At 55.0% G+C, this 16337-nt stretch overlaps 1 protein-coding gene across 1 annotated transcript in view; it reads left to right on the forward strand.

Annotated features, from left to right (window-relative positions):
• The first annotated feature begins 349 nt into the window (after positions 1-349).
• The window catches only part of nmo (serine/threonine-protein kinase nemo), a 111959-nt gene continuing 95971 nt past the window's right edge, over positions 350-16337 (forward strand). Inside the window, 2 exon segments of the mRNA XM_065452579.2 lie at positions 350-510; positions 628-913. Of these exon segments, the coding sequence (XP_065308651.1) occupies positions 474-510; positions 628-913 (323 nt within the window). The 5' untranslated portion in view covers positions 350-473.

The raw sequence follows: 16337 nt of genomic DNA on the forward strand, positions 1-16337 counted from the left end.
GCTACTGACGTAAGAAATAGTGATAATCAAGTAATGAAGGTGGAAATGTCGGGTTCTGTTTGGAGCGCCTGGTTCAGGGGGATCGTGGTGCAACTTTATTAGCTGTAATTTTTAAGATCGACGATGAGTGCGTTACTGCTCGGCCTAATCAAGAGCACTCTGACCAATCAGTGCGTGTTAGCGAGTGATATTGAGCAACGATACGTTGCGCCTTTTTTGTTAGTGCGTCAAACGCGCGGACAATGAACTGTCGTCTGCTACGCCGAAGCAGCTGGCGCAATGGCAGCAACAGCGCGTTTACCGCGGCTCTTGACAGGGGGCGGCAAGGTCGCGCGGGCTCACGAGGCACAGCACGCGCAACGTCGCGAGCGCCCTCTCCCCCGTGCGGCGGCGTTGCGTCCTGCCCCCCCTCCTCTCTGCCTCCTGCGCCGCCGAGAGAGCCGCGGAGTGGTGGTGGCGGCCCTGTTCAGTCTATGGTTCAGTCGCGGGCCCGTGTGTTCTCTGGTCGTGGTGTGTGTGCTGTGCGTGGTGGAGTAGGCGGCTGCTGCTGCGCGGGGGGATGCCGATTGCGGCCCAATTAGCAGCAACGTCCCACTGATCTGGAGGTGTTCTGCGCCATTGCCGCAGGCTGCCGTTGGTCGAGCTTGGGGCCGCCGCCGGTGTTCCACAATGGAGACGATGGAGTAGCGTACCGCAGCCAGCGCGCCGCTGGGTATCGGCCTTTGTCTGGCGACACCATGGCGGTGGTGGGCGCCCGCTCGGGCCGCCCCGTGATCGCGTTCACGGGCGCGACGGCCGCCGCTCCTCAGCAGGCCATCCTGACCGCGGCCCAACCCTTCTACCACCCGCCCGTAACGGTGCAGGATATCCAGCCGGACAGACCCATTGGATACGGAGCCTTCGGCGTCGTTTGGTGAGTGGCCTCTCTTTGTGCCGCCTTTGTGAGACGCCGCCGCTTCGGGGGCGACGAACAGCCCGTGCCAAAGCCCTCGCCGGTCATGCACCCGCCGCCCCAGCTGGCGCTCGCTGCTGCCCGGGGCCGAACCTCCTTGGCCGATCTGCGGGCGACCAGTCAGAACTCTGCCCGTAACCGACTGTTCGTAACGGTCCCACTGAAGGACCGAAAGTCGCGCGGAAAACAGACGCACCGATGGGGAAGGTCCCCCGCAAGTCGCCCAGCGCAGCGAACCTTCTTCGCGATGCACCAACCGTACTAATCTTACCCTTACGGCGCTGTAACTTGAACGCGCTCGCATCATAATTTTTCGGCTTATTGCTTCGCGAGGTAGCTGCACGATCGGTGCTTACTCAATTGCCTTCCCCCGTGGCGACGATCGCGCCTCCCCGGCCGATCCATGACGACTGTGCGTGTTGAGGGGCCGTGCGATGGGGCTGTGCATATGGCTGTGCTGCGGACACGGCTCGGTGGTTTCACGGTCGTCGGCGGCGAGCGAAGGAGCGTCGTCGTTTCGTGCAGCCCAGCTGTCCGCCAGCGGTCACCGCCGGTCTCGTTTGCGTGGGGGATGGGGGGGACCCTCTCCACACGCACGCCCCTCTGCCATTCTTTTCATGCACCCCCCCCCCCCCCACCCTGCTTCTAAGCTGCCGGCCAGGTTACGTTGTCCTGCGATTCTTTTGCGGGGCTTAATTAGGCGCGGGCACGTGCGTCGCGAGAAAACCAGCTTGTCCCTGCCGTGGTCGTGAGTAACGGTCTGCTGCTCTCCTCTGGCTACGCGGAACGGATTTTGTCGTGCGCCGGACGGAGGTCATTGGCCACGGAGTTCCCCTCTCGCGGTGCTCGGCTCCGATCTGCAGTTGCGATAAGGCTGTCGCAGTGTAGTGCACGCATAGCTGCGCGACCCTGCTCCGGAACAATGGCTACGCTGCCGTCGTCGTTCCCCGGCGCTTTTAGCCGAGTTGGCCTCGTCTTTCTTCGGCTTCGATCCGGGCCGGGCCTTGTCGTCTGCGGCGGATCCCGACCGTGGAAACCGTAGCCGTCTCCACGTTCACGTGTTGCGTTCACTACTTGCGCATACTGCTCGCGTGCCGACTCGTGCTACGCCGTCAGTTTTTTTTTTTTTTCTCTGGTTTGAGCACAAGGCTGCGTTTCGTAGCAACACGACGAACGTCCAGTCTGTGCGTACGCGAATTCTTATTTTCGCAAATTGTAATAGCCGTCTCGGTTGCTGTCGGTGCCCGAGTCCGGCGAAACAAACGGCCCCACGTGGCTATTGTGTTGCGAGATCGTAAGCGTACTCCACTGTGGACCACGTGTTTTTCCCGTATGCGTGGCTTCTCTTCACTTATCTGCACTAAGCTCCATGCATCGGCACCGAACGCGCTTGTGTTGTCCTGGTCGGTTTTCTTCGTGAAACGAATCTCGAACGAAACACGCTGTGGAACGAGGCTGTATTGCCTGAAAGACGTGCGAGGAAGTCCGTCTGTGCAGGCCGAGTAAATTACCGGCTGCGTCGATAGTCAGAAGGCCAACCCCGCACGCACTGTTTGCGGGTCGATTGTAGTAGGGCGTCCGTTACACGTTGATGGTGCTCCACAGCTTGACCACAGTGGGCAAAACTGGTCATCAAGTCTGCTTACTCTCTTATGACCTGCCAATATGCTGCAGAAAGCCCTTTACACTGCGCACTAGTGACTTCCAAACTTTTGACGCAGACCGCGCTTATCCTGTTAGCCCAGCTGCTCACTCTTGTCTCAAAAACCGTTTTTCTTTCTTTCTTTTTTTCCGCAACGGCTGGTGGCTTCGCTTAAGGGCAACGACGGCAGCTGCGCTGCTAAATGCGGCCGCCTGCTTCGTTGTGATGTGAAAAGCTATTTGTCGGTCTTCAGATGAACCGTTCGGACGTCAAAGCACGCAACATGTATTAGGTGTCACGTAACGCGGGGCTCGTGTGGGTGGCAACGGCGGTCTTCCGGCCTTCCTATCTTTGCTGACGGATTATCGCCAGCTACCAGTAGATGCACCCAGAGAGGAGTGTAAAATGCCTTTATCTCAGTACTCCTCTCAGTTCACCAATCGAGGGCGATGTGACCGTCCAATGTTTCCCACGCGTAGCGTCGTCTATATGCGGCTGGCCGTGCAGACGGCGACTAGCAGCACTACCAGCGTACGACAGGACGCGGACTCACTCCGTGATGGTGACAATGTTGTCGCAATCCACGCCCGAGCGATGGTTTCCGCAGAGTAAAAGAAACCGGTCTCGAAGGCTATGCTTTCTGCGGGCTGCATGCGCCGGGAGTGATAGCCAAGCCGGAAATGCGTAACGGCCGCCATTCGCATTTCTATAGCAGTGGCAGCGCAGACACTCACATAGCACAAGAAAGTGACGACAGCCGAGCTCAATCAACAAAGCTTCAATTTCAGCGACCCGTGTAAAATAAACTTTCTCCACTTGACGTGCGCGATTCAGTTGGAAAGGTTGACTGAAACCTGAAAGGTGCGCTGATGGGGTTCTACTCGCACCACCCAACCACGGGCGTTTCTCCTGCCCTCGCCCAGTGCATGTCGGTGAGCACTACGCTATGCCGCCGTGCACTAGACTCGATTTTCCTGGCAATTTCGGAGGCGCCATCTTTGTTCCCTGGCCAGTCTCCCAGCACAACGTACCGCCTGAATGCGAACGCCCATACCTGACGTGTGCGGGCCTGCGCCTTTTCCCGAAAGACCCAATCTGTTTAGCGTCCACAAACTTCGGTTCCCTAAAACTTCCAAATGAAGTGGTTGGGTTCTTCGAGGCCCACAGCGTGATAATTATGCAGAGGCCATGCTCACTAATTTCACGCCACCGAACCCGGCTGCCTGCTGCCTCGTGACAGTGGACGTCACATTTCCCGTGGTGAGTGGCACGCACGCAACAGTGTTACGTGTATAACATAGGGAAGGGAAACCTGGATAACAACAACAAAAAAAGAGCATTGTTTCAAGTCAGTTACGTAAATGTTGACAAGCGTGAGAACATGATAAAATTCAACTTAAAAAAGGGGGGGTGGGAGGAGGGGAGAGAGTAAGTGTATGGAACGGAATGAAACGTACCACTCATCAGGTGTGCAGGGTATATGTGAGCAGTACGCGGCCCAACATTCAGGAGAGCACATACGTGCAAAGCGCATGTTTTATCACCAAAGTGACGATAGTAATGTGTTTTGCGTCTCTAAGCATTGTTGTAGAGGAGGCAGGAAGGAAAAAAAGAAACGCTTGACGAAGGTCCCCTCCCCTGGCACAGCAGGCAGGAAGTTGCAATGGACTGTACTTGTGCCACTTTCATAGTACAATTGCGTTGTAACGTGGCTTGTGTGTTGGAGAACAAAACGTCAACGCCACGCAAGAAACAGGCAGAAGACAACGGAGCGGCAAATATTTAGATAGGGGACCCTGATTACAATAACCATACAATTGCAATTAGTTCAATATTATACAAAGCAAGTTTCAAGAAGGAGGTAATTTCTGGTGGACAGGTTCCTACAAGCAAAATTAATGCTTAAATGAGCAATAGTACGAAATGTAATTACGGGAAATTTCAGACTATCTCGTAGGGCCGGTATCGGATATTTCTGCGAATCAATTTAGTAAAGGTCACACAGACAGCTGGTATGTAAGGAAGAGCCGCTCGCTTGGGTGCTCCCTTTAAACAGTGTGCCGTCTGTGCGTGCATTCAGGAATCAAACGCGAGTGTACATTATACGTACGAGATGGAGAGGTGGAGTTGCACGCTTAATACGTTGCACTAACGACCGCCAGCCTGATGGAGCGGGAGCACAGAAGGTGGTATGAACGTCATTTAGTTATTCCAGGGGTTTTTCGCTGACTTCGGGAGGTTAGAAATTTCGAGGGCATGGATGGGGCCCACTCGTGAGGCCAGGTTGGCCACATTGGAGCACCGCTGAGGGCGTCACCTTCCTTTGTGTTTCAACAGTGCGCTGACGTCGTCAGTGGAAGTGGGGCGCATCTTCTAATACTGTGGGGTTAATTTGGGCTCACGATAAATACACTGGGCACAGGAAGAACCAGCAAATTCCGACTGCCCGTCAACTTGCTCTGTTTCAACGTGGCACTGAGGTGGGAGTGGCGGGGGACCATAGTACGTACTCCGCATCTACAGCGTCAGTTGAACCTCTGCGCGGTCGGCAGATCTCAGGCCTGGTGGCGTCCAACCCTGGCGAGACTGGTTGGAAGCAGAAGTGCTTATATACGCCGAAGAAAAAGAAACAGTGCAAAAACACGATTTTCGGAGGTAGCTGAGGCAATGTACACTTTCCTTCTTTTATTTTTTCGCGCCAGACTCGCAAATGGCCGCAGAGAAGACCATTCGACGCCGGCAAATGCCGAGGTCGGAGGTCACATGTGCCCGTCCTCTCTCTCTCTCCCTCGTCGAGGGTCGGAAGGAAGTCGGGCGGTGCGATGGGACGGGAAACATGCGAAGCCGACAGGTCTTTTCTTTTTCCTCCACGTTGCGCCTGCACTACTTCTGCTCTCGCCCGGCTTTCCCTTCATCATCCAGCCGGTCGCCGGGCTCTCTCTAACACACGGAGGGGGGAAGGTGGGGGGGGGGGGGCTGCCATTGCAATGGGGCGGAGGGGGATTCCCCGTCTCCCGCAGACAAAGAGAGTTCGAGGCTCGTCGCTTCTCAGTGGGGGGGGGGGGTCTCCCGGGAGGAGAACCCAGCCCTCCGGCGCCTGTCGGTTGAGGCAGTTGAGGCCGTCGAGGCGCCTACTACTACCCTTGCTCCCTGTTTTATTTCTTTTCTCTCGTTCAGGAATATATCGTCGTACGCGTCCGTATTCATCCGTGGGCCGCCTCGGCGGCGGCGTCGGATTCTCGCGGTCGCCGACGGTCGGTTCATGGCAGCCGCCTCGTCGAGACCCTTGGGCTCGGTTCGGGGAGTGTTCTCTCCTCATTGCACTGCGGATAAATGTTTGCTGCGTGAACTACTTTCCTTCGGCGCCGACGTTCCTTTCTTCTCCGCGGTGGGTGGAGAGGGGGGGGGGGGGCACGTCGTTTTGCGGGGCGGGCTGCTTCGTTTCGGCGGGGCGAAAGGCCCGCGCATCTGCTGCCGTTCTCTGACCGAATCGCTGGCCCCTGCCGAGAGTTCTCCTCTGCAGCCGGCTTCTCGGCCGGTCGTTTTCGTCCCGCGGGAGGTTCGCCTCGGGGGCCACCGCTTCCACCCCCCTAAACTTCTGCTGCCTGGTCCGGTTCCCCGTCTTTTATTCTTTCTCGGCGGCGTCGGTGTGACGCCCGTTTCCCACTTTATCGTTTCGGCGGCGTTTCCGCTGTGCATTTTCGCGGGGATTCGTCGGCAGGGCTTGGCCCGCCCCTGTGTGCAGCCGCCGCCGCGGCGTCGTTGTTGGGCTCTACGTCGGTTGCCTTTTCTTTCTCGTGTAGCTTCTCTTTCGCTCGTTGTCGCCCTGAAGTGTTCCTGTTTGGTGCACTGTAGTGGCGGGTTTTCTTTTTTGTTTTTGCCTGCGTGTGGGTGCAGTATGCCTCTTTCTCGCTTTGCGATGACGCAGGCGTTTAATTTTCGAGATCCGGTGCGTTGGTGACCCCGAAAATCCGGCTCTAGTGCAGTGCGCGCGCGCGGCGGCCTCAGCGCCTGGCCACAGCACTGGACCGGACCACCGCAATGTCCGGTGGGCATGGAGAATGACTACCGACTGTCCGTAGGGGTGTTTTAAGAACAACTTAGAATCGCGCAACCGCAATGTTCGATAGCGTCTGCTATCTTTCAAGTTTCCCAACTTCCGAAACTTACGTCTCTGGGATTCATACAGTGCGCGAACGGCTCATTTTTTGTTGTTGTTGTTGTTGTTTTTCTTGTACGCCGTAGGGATTTTGGCTTAAGTCAAACAGTAGAAATATTGAGCATGGGTGCATCCGAGAGTTAACGTGCAGTGCTCAGTTAGGACCCCTTCTTGCAGCGACGCCTTAGCCATCGTTGCCAAGCCAAACTCCGCAGACGCGACCGGCTCTCGATATTCGATCTTTGTCCCCTGCGCGGTCGTGCGTCGCGAGCCGTCGTCATATCGGACGGAAAAAAGCGGCGGCCTCGGCCCGGTACCCGCCGCATGCATCCGATCGTTCACCGTGGTCGTCGGAACTGATTCACTTTTTTATCGGCGAGGGCCACCGGGCCGGGGTGTGCCCGCCCCCGCTCGCCCATCCGGCTGCGGGTCGTCGTGTGGACGCGAACTCGTGAGAGAGAGAGAGAGGGGGGGGGGAAAGAAGGCGATGGACGACATGACGGGTGACGTGGGTGTCTGTCTGGCGTCGATAAGACGGTGCGACTATGCTCCCTTGTCTTGAGCCTGTTGGGAGCGCGGATCAGGCTTCCACCGGAATCCCGCCGAAGGTCGCTTGCTGGTCGAGTCTCTTGCCGCTCGCCGTGTGGATGCCGCGATAGGAGCGTCCAGAGAGGACAATGAATGGCGGCGGTGCGACTCGGTCGATGTTCCTTGGTCGAGCCATCTGTGCCGCGGGAGGACGGATGCGCGCCGACGGGTTTTCCGAGGCGCCGACGTCATCGTCCGACATTTCTGGGGAAACGTTGTGAAGGGGCCGCCGGGCCGGCGTCGATCGACCGTGACCTCGCCGAGCCCGACCTCGATTACGGGGAGCGCCGACACATATTTTTTTCCCTTATTCGCCGAAAGTTTTACCGCGCGCTTATCTCGCGCGTGTGGACAGTTAGGAAGAAGCGCGAAGTTTTGCAAGCGTGCCATTTTAATTTGACGGTGTATAATTTGCGGCGTCTTTATTTTTTTTTTTGTGTGTGTGCCAGTATTGCAGCAGCAATAAAGTGGATAGATCAATTGATTTCAGCACGCGTCCTAAACGGCTACCGCGCGCGTTGCGTTACGTGGCCTCTTGTAGCACTGGCGTTCTTGCGCCAATTCTGTGCCCACAATGTAAGATAAGGATTATCATCTCGCGCCGTGCTCGTGAGCCTCGAGTATAATTGCCGGAGATAATCCGCATGCAAAAATCGGCAGCAGTGACCGCGTTATCTTATCGGGAAAATGTTGTCGCGCGCTCGGTGCATTGGCCGAGGGATCGAAGAGCCACGACTAAAAGAATAAAATTCTGCAGATCCAGTGCGCGTGATGTTTTTGCTATGGGAAGCGAAGCGTTCATAAAGCGGTTGATTAAGTGCTACACAATTAAACACAACTGCTCCGGAATACGGACTTCTTTTTTTATCTTTTACATTGCAGTTTATGGTTGTCGAGGAAGGTCAAGAAAGTTTATCCTGATGACGTTAACTGTTCAGGGTATAACTTTGGAAAACGACGTTCACATCTCGCTCGCGCAGCAAGCAAGCCAATTTTCGTGTGAACCTGAGCGTAGTTGGCTGCCCATACAGTCTCGCAATAATTTGTCTTCATCGCATTTCTTTCTTTTGTTTCTCTCTTTCAGCGGGAGTTGAATCGCGGTGCGCGTTTGTGCACCCCCTTCTCGCAAGCCCGTTCAAAATTCATGAAGCAAGCCGGCGCGAACAAATTTTCATAGAGAGGGGTCGGATAGAGAGCGGACGTCGTTTCCCGGGAGCTGCTGATCGATATTTCGGTGGCCCACCAACAATCTGCCGTTCGTTCGGACCGTTCCCCGGGCGCTTTGCGGTGGTGGGCTCCTCCCGTTGTGACGTTTGAGAGTCTGTAGTGTCTCCTCCTCAAACTATTCAAATCGCTTTTTTTCCCCTAATCTGTTGCGTTACGAACGTAAAAAAAAAAAAGTTTATATCCCACGGTTGGATACGGAAAACGTCACTTCCGTGTACGTGGAGGAAGCGATCGCCTCCTTCGGTTTCTCGTCGTAAAACCCGCATTTCTTTGCTTGAGCACTGATGTGGAAAGTGTAACATCGTGTGGTTATCGTAGGCTGGCGCTTTGATGGCATACCGCCCGAATTTTCCTTTGAACTCGTGGTATTGGAGAAACGCACTTCAAGGGGTAAGCGTCGTCCGGGACTGCAGAACGGTCTTTCTTGGTCAGGTTGGCGTCGAGGCTGAAAGCTGCCTCGCAGAAATGCTCCTAAACCATTTCCACGCAGTCCTGCGACCACCCGACTTCATATCCGAGATTAATGCCTGACGTAATTCGCTTCCTGACTTATAATGAAACGTGTTCGAAAAGGTGCGCATCATAAAGTACGAGGGTGTCGCACAAGTATTGCGGACGACTTTCTTTGTGCTTGAATGGTACTGCAGATCGAATGTATATAAACAAACGCAATAGGTGCATTAAAGAAATCTTAATCGTGCTTGCCTCGTTGTCTAGTACATGACAGTCGGCTGCTCTGCGCGAAGTTCGACTCACTCCGTTGGGTGCGTTTCAAGCGAGAGTTCAAGAGGCGAGACTTAAGTTGGTTCGGTTGCGTTAACGAGCAGTGACGGTAACTATATCTCACGAAGGATGTCGTGGAAGATAGTTTGAGGTCCACGAGGCCGTCCTAGAGAGGCTCTTGAAGGCGCTCATAATGCCGAGGCATAAGTAGTGAGGCTGATAAGCCGGCGGGTGTCGCAGGAGCTCTCCGCGAAGGAGGGCGACCTCGCGTGCCCTATGATAAGCAGCCGATAGGCAGGAGGGAAAAGTTGGTTCATCGCATAGTGCTAGGCCGAGTGCCCGAGTTTCCCTACACCTGGTGCAGTAAAAAAAAAGCGCCGAACACGGAGGAAAGAAACAAACTGGGAGAGGCCCTGTCGTCACGTTTTTTTGAACCCGGAAGTGCAACCATGTTGGTGTGTGCGCCGTCTTCCTTTGCGCCTACAATCGGCTCGCCGGAGCAGATAGGCGCGAGCTTTGAACTTGCGTTGCTACGAGCCGCCGGAAGCGCGTCAGAGCAAAGCCTACGAAACTTGTGTTACGGTTTTCGTGAAGCAGACGAGCTCCCGTGTTTTACCGTGGCACGTTGGAAGATGACGACGGAGACCGGCGCCGCGATTACTTGTGAGTGTGTCTGTTGCTGGCTGACGCACTCGCAGAGCCAAAACAACTTTCAAGCTTACACGACCCACTCTGTATAAAGTTTTCTCTCGAACAGATCGTGCCGCGAGAAAGACAGACCGACCTCACATTTCAGAGGCCGCGAGCAGGAGCGAGTGCTTCAGGAGCTCGGTTGTTATGGCAACGTTGATGTTTGGCACACCAGTCCCAGTGCTCATCTGCGAAAAATACCCACTCCACCTTTCCTCCACGGCGCCGAAGCATCAAAACTTGTGTAGGAGGAGTTCAGTATCGACGATACGAGGCCGCCCTGTGGACACGCGGAAAACGCAGGTGGGTATTGTGCCGGTCGGCGCCGATTAGCACGCTTCTGTTCGAACGCAACGTCGGTTTGGTCCATTGTACATCGGCGAAGCATTCGGATCGGTATTGCAGGCGAGAAGAGAAATAAGAACGAACTTCTATCCTTGAAGAAAGCGCACGAGCAAGGCGGTCATTGCAGCGTCTTTTCGTTCGTGTGTACCGTACTGGCGATGTATGCCGGCTTGTCATTTAGGGCACTTCTTTTCGTGCGTCTGCTTGTTCTTATTTTCCGACGCTAAGTGTTGCATCGGTTCGGCCTCGAGCGCGTGTTGACAGTGGCCCCCGAGACGGAGCACCACTTGGGTTTCCGTCCGGGGCGTCTGTTTCCCTCCTCCGCGCTGGACATGGACGCAGTGCTACAGGGACTCGCTTTCGCTCGATCTCCGTTTCGCTAATGTTTTCGCTTCTGTTCGCTCGTGTCTTTTCCACTGAAGACTACGACGACGGAGCGTGCGTGCTCAAGAGTGTGGAAGCACACGATAGTGTCCCGTCTCTCGCTTCCGTCGTTCAAGGCGACGACGCCTCCGATGCGCCGCTCGCCGTCCTTCGGCAGACCACGCTTTTAGCTGCACCCCCCCCCCCCCCGCCCGCCCGCGCTTCTCCGGGGGGTCCTGCGCGCAAGCGGATGGGGTCGTTCCTCCCCTCTCACACGCCGCCCCTCCTCGGCGACCGATCGTCGTCGCCGGTTGCCAGGGGCGTCCGTGCGGACCTTCCTGCTGTTGCTCGCTGCCGATCTTGTCGCTTCCACCCCCTCCGAGTGTCGGAGCGGGACGCGTAGCGCTTGGCGCGGCCTTCCTCCGTCTTCGGCTGCTGCCATTTTTGCATTGCACAGTGCCGTTTCGTTTGGCGGAGGTTACGCCGGCGCAGACACGTCTATTCCTTTCGAATGAAATGACCTGTTGTCCCTCGCGTTTGCTGGTAGCCTCCTCCGTCCGCTGACCAACGTCCACATTGCACGGTCTCGGTGCACTTCGCGACGTTTTGAATTCGTGCGGGAAATGAAAAGGCTTACGGGGTGCGTTTGTCACACGCGCAAATAGGTGCATCACTGTGGGTGAAAAGTAAACCAGAAAAGAAAAAAAAGAAAAGCAGCCGCGTCACTTTATTCATCCGCACTGAAATAGACTGATTACTCGTCTGTCGCGCTGCGTTCATCCGAAACAGTGCCAGTGCCGAAAACTGGTACCTAGCAAGTACCACCGAGTGCAGTGACAGAAGCGCCCCGTATGGTCGAGTCCCTGGACTGAATCTCTGTGGTATTTCGTTCGCGATGAGCCTTGCGTCTCTCCGCACAACGCGAGACCGCGTCCGGGGATCCGGCGGTGCGTAACGGCGAAAACGGTATGCGTGGCGTCGGCACTGCCAATTGAGGGGAAATCAAACACACACACACAAAAAAAAAAAACGGGACCCAAGCGGCCGTTCTCTACCTGGAGCTCCCCCCCATCTGGGAAGTCCTCTCGTAGTGTGCCCTCGGTCGCCTGCTATACGGTGCTTAAGTATAGCAATGGAGGCTCGTCCTCGGCGGCAGTCTCCCGAGGTCGTGATTAGCCGCAAGCAATCAGCCTCGCGTGCCGACGTCGCCGGATAGCTATCTCGGCCGCTCGTTGGTCTGTACCCACTCACGCATGTTTGGTACTCGCGCGATAATCCGTTTCTCGCGTGTGCCTTGCATGCCGTCTCTCTCTGTACGCTTCCCCTTTTTCTGCAACGTTCTTGTTTGTTTTTCTCTCTTTTTTTTCTGGTACTTGGCAGACATCGCGCGTTAACGCACTTTGTTCTTCCCTCAGAGTAAGTGCCACTGTGCGTGCGCCTGGGAAAGCGGAAAAGGGAGGGTGTTGTATGAGCAGTGTTACCCTATTGAATAATGCCGGGATCCTTCGACACTTTTTTTTTTTTTTGTATAGGGTGGAGAATCGTGGCCTTGTTTGGGGCGGGTATTACGTGACTCGAACGGGATGCCATAACAAGCAGCAGGCGTCGGATGGTTGGATGTTATGAGCGTCCCCTTTGGAACGGGGCGGTGGGTTGCGCCACCAAGCTCTTGCTACTATGCTGCCTAATATCCTACCTAGGTTAACCAATGAAAAAAGAAAAGAAAAAGACACTATGAACTACCACGTCCTAATTTTCTGATCCCCTATTGCGAACTGTGTTTTTGTTGTATGAGCAGGTGGAATCTACGAGTCGTTACTGACTCGTAGATTCCACCTCGTGGCGGTGCTGTGCGTTCTCATTTACGAGGAATTGAAGAGGGAAGTGAGGGGACCAGGCAAAATTGATTTATTTCCCAGTCTTACGTTTTACTCGGGATTTTGGAATTTTCGCGTTTTTACGCCCGCTTCTCATTGTACAGTTAACGGATGAAGTGTTTCGTTTAATGCACGGTATACCGCGCGCGAGTATTTAGCTCTACAGTGCCACGCAGCCCCCGATGCAGTCGTGTGCCTGCCATATTGACCCGACTGCCGCGTCTTTCGGCCTTCTTTTGTGCTTGATCACGTTGCGATCGGCCAGCGGTGGACCTTCGAACCTCTCTTGATTTCCTGAAACGAATCGCTTCAGCCTTTTCACGTTAACGGTACGTTCGTTCAGTCAGTCAGACCTGTGGCGACACCACGGTGTGGCACGTTTGGCGGAATACAACGTGGTTGTAATGAAAACTTCGAGCGCTAAAAACGCGCAAGACGTAGAAAAAGAAGCGCGCACATCGCGCGCGTTATTATTGTAATGCATTACCACTTACCCACATGTCGATCTTTTTGACAGCGTGGTTCGTCGATGGATGGTTTGTCCCAACGCCGACCACTAGGTTGGTACAAAGAAGCTCCCCTGGAAAGTGCGTTCTGCGCCGTTTCGTTACGGTCGCTGCTAGCCGCCCAAACAACCGTCCCAAAAACCAAGCTAATGGCTGGGCCATTCCACGAGCCGAAGTGCTCCAATTCAGACATGCTAGTGCGTGCTGACGCGCCCCGTCGTGCTATATCCGAGAAAAAGGTGTAGTCGGCTCTGATTTGTAGCTCATGCTACGGGAACGATGTACTGCGCTCCGTGCTCCGGCCAATACGAGTATCCCGTGTTCTATTCGAATAAGTTTGCCTCTCCTATGGGGATGAGCACCCGTTCCGTTTCCCCAACCTCTCGACCGCGCACTCTTCGCGAAAGAAGCAACCCTCGCCAAGTAATGTTGAATTCCAATGGCGGAGTTGGAGCAGCCGACGAACTCCGCGAGCGAGCACGCGACTTTGGCGTAGAGCAACGCCTCCAGATCCGCGAGTGGGACACAACCTGCGCCGCCGGAGCAAGGCGGAAGCGGAACTTCTATCGCCGAGTTACCCAGGATGCCTTGCGTGTTGTCCTTTCCTTCCGCTGTTTGCTCCCAGCACCACCGCACCAGTCACTTGTCTCTTCAGCGCCGTTCACCTGTTGCTTTTTCAAAAGTGCAAAATGGATATCTCGCTAAGCGTGCAGCAGCTTTTGCTTCCTCGTGAGTCGTGACTGGTGGTGCCTCCCAGCAGACAAACGTGGTAAAGGAAATACGTCACGCAGAGTTCCGGTCCACTCCGCCGATATTGGCGGAGCATCTTTTTCTGCTCCACGGAGTGACTACCGCTCTGAATCCACTCCGACTCTCTCATTGGAACACCTTACTCCCGCCCTCACTCTGCCATTGGAACACACTTGCTCCGAAACGAGCAGAAAAACTTGCTCCGACTCCGCCATTGGAATTCAACATAAGCTCGGACGTCGGCGTGGGCCCGCTTAGCCTCCGTGTGGCGCCCCGGTAGCGTAGGCCGGCTACCCGTTACGAGACGCTCCGGTGGCGTATAGGCTAGAGAGCGACCCTCTGTGTGACGCTAGACTCCCAGGCCAGGACCCCCGGGTCCTACAATCGGCGCCCGTTGCTCCGAAACTGCGATGTAGTCGACCACGTGCGTAATGCGGGTTGGCGCAAATCGGCCGTCGTCTCGTCATCCAGGCATGCGTGTCGAGCAAGGCACGCGCAAAGCCTGCGCACAATGGCTCGTGCACGCGTGTGTTCCATTTGCCTACGCGCGACGGCGAGTGATGCGCGTCGGAAACTGCGCAGTCGATGGAACTCTCTTTTTTTTTTTTTGTGGTGGTTAACGTTTTTCGTCCGCCCGTTCTGTGACGCGATGCGACCTCCAGACGTCTCGTCGCTCTTTGCCGGGTGCACGACCACAAGAACAACAAAAAAAGAAAACGTGCGACGAAGGGGTAAAGCGAGGAGGCGGGGGCGATACCTGAGCGTACCGGACTGCATCCGGCGCGTCGGCACTGTTTGCGGCGTATCGTTTCTTCTTTGCCGCGCTTTCCGCCGCCGCCGCCGCAGGCAGAGGACGACCGAGCATCCACTTACGGGAGCAGCCATGCCGCTTCAGCGCGGCCTTGCTTGACTAAGTGAGGTATAGGGACGAAGCGAGCGCTTGTTCTGCATGCGGATATGCTGGCGGTGCTAGCTAGAGCTGGTTTTGACGAAATCGCCGCGTGTGTTATCCTACTGGAACGCCCATTATTTTCGCGCTCAAGGGAATTGTATGCGCGTGACGACGGTGCGCGAATGAGAAGAAAGAAAAGAAAAAAACGTAACCTGGCCGGTCAATCGCGCCAACGTAACCGCATCAAACCAGGGCAAGGGTTTTTTTATCGCGTCGGTTGCCGTCTGCGATTGGGAAATTGCAATGCGGCTATCGTCGATCGCCGTACCGTGAGTGACCGTGGCGCGCTGACACCGGCCTTGCCTCTCTTGTGCGGAAGGCGAGTTTTTGTTAAGTGCCGGGCCTGCCACAATAACGAAACTATGCGAATCGCACGCGCTTGCAGACACTACCCTCCCCCCCCCCTTTTTTTTGGGGGGGGGGGGGCTGCGAACTCTGATTTAATGTTACCTGTGGTGGGGCTCGGTTTAATTTTGCTACGCGACTCGGAACAAGGTGCGTCTCAGGCACTGCAACAGGCCACCTGCCCCGAGCAACGAAGTCTCGCCGGATACCGGCGGTAGACTCCCTCCCTTCGAATTCTGTAGTCTCGCTGCCCTTCTGTGCGATCTGACAACTGACAACTTCTGACAACTACGCGATTGCACGGTCAAGCCTGACGAGGTAGGAAGTTCGAATGCGAGACGCGCGATGACAGCTGCAGCTTTCGTGCCCGTTAACGTCGTTCCTCTGATCATCGTCACTCGAACTAACGTGACTGCGGTCTTCGTTTCGGGCAGCGGGACACGTCGACGTGGGCGCTATAAATTTACGCAACGGGATACCTACTTCGTTACGAAACACACGAACGGGCACGTGGGTCAGCCAGCCTTCGATTGCTTTCACGAGGAAAGAATCAGCATCGTTTTTTTTTTTTTTATGTATAGGATAACTTACATGTGCATGGTATATAGAGGAGGAGATACCATAGTCAGACTGAAGTGGGGGGGGGGGGGGGTGGACCTCCGATAACATGGAATTAAATTGTTTGTTTAGTGCAGCGTTTGTGGTTACAATAATCAGTAAAAAGAACGTGTCAGTGCTACTTAATAAATACGGCATTACACAAGTTGAAGAAACGTGCGAAGGTTGTGTTTAAACTTAGCTAGTAGTGCTGAGTTCCTTAAGGTTCGGCGTAACGAATTCCAAATATAAAAGTAGCAGAAAACTGCGGAAAACTTGCCGTAGTTAGTCTCGGGCATAGGACGCAAATAGTTATTATTGGAAGCAAATCGGCGTAGACCTAGAATACGGAAGCTGGTTTTCTTCATATACTTTAAGATGACGTTTTCCGTTGTAAATGTTGCGCTTCAGAATACATAGTATGTGTGAAGCTGTTGCACAGACAATACGTCGCGAGTATTTAGAAGCGAGGAGACGTTAGTCACGAGGCTGCTGAAAGTTATACCCCTGTCAAGCGGGCAAGTTAAGTGCACTTACTGGGAGTGCACTTCGGGACCTTGAGTCACACTTTAGGCAACGCGCTTCTTAACGGGAAAGCAGAGTGCACTCCCAGTAAAAAAA

The sequence above is a fragment of the Dermacentor albipictus genome, chromosome 2 (assembly GCF_038994185.2).
Source record: "Dermacentor albipictus isolate Rhodes 1998 colony chromosome 2, USDA_Dalb.pri_finalv2, whole genome shotgun sequence".
NCBI lineage: Eukaryota > Metazoa > Arthropoda > Arachnida > Ixodida > Ixodidae > Dermacentor > Dermacentor albipictus.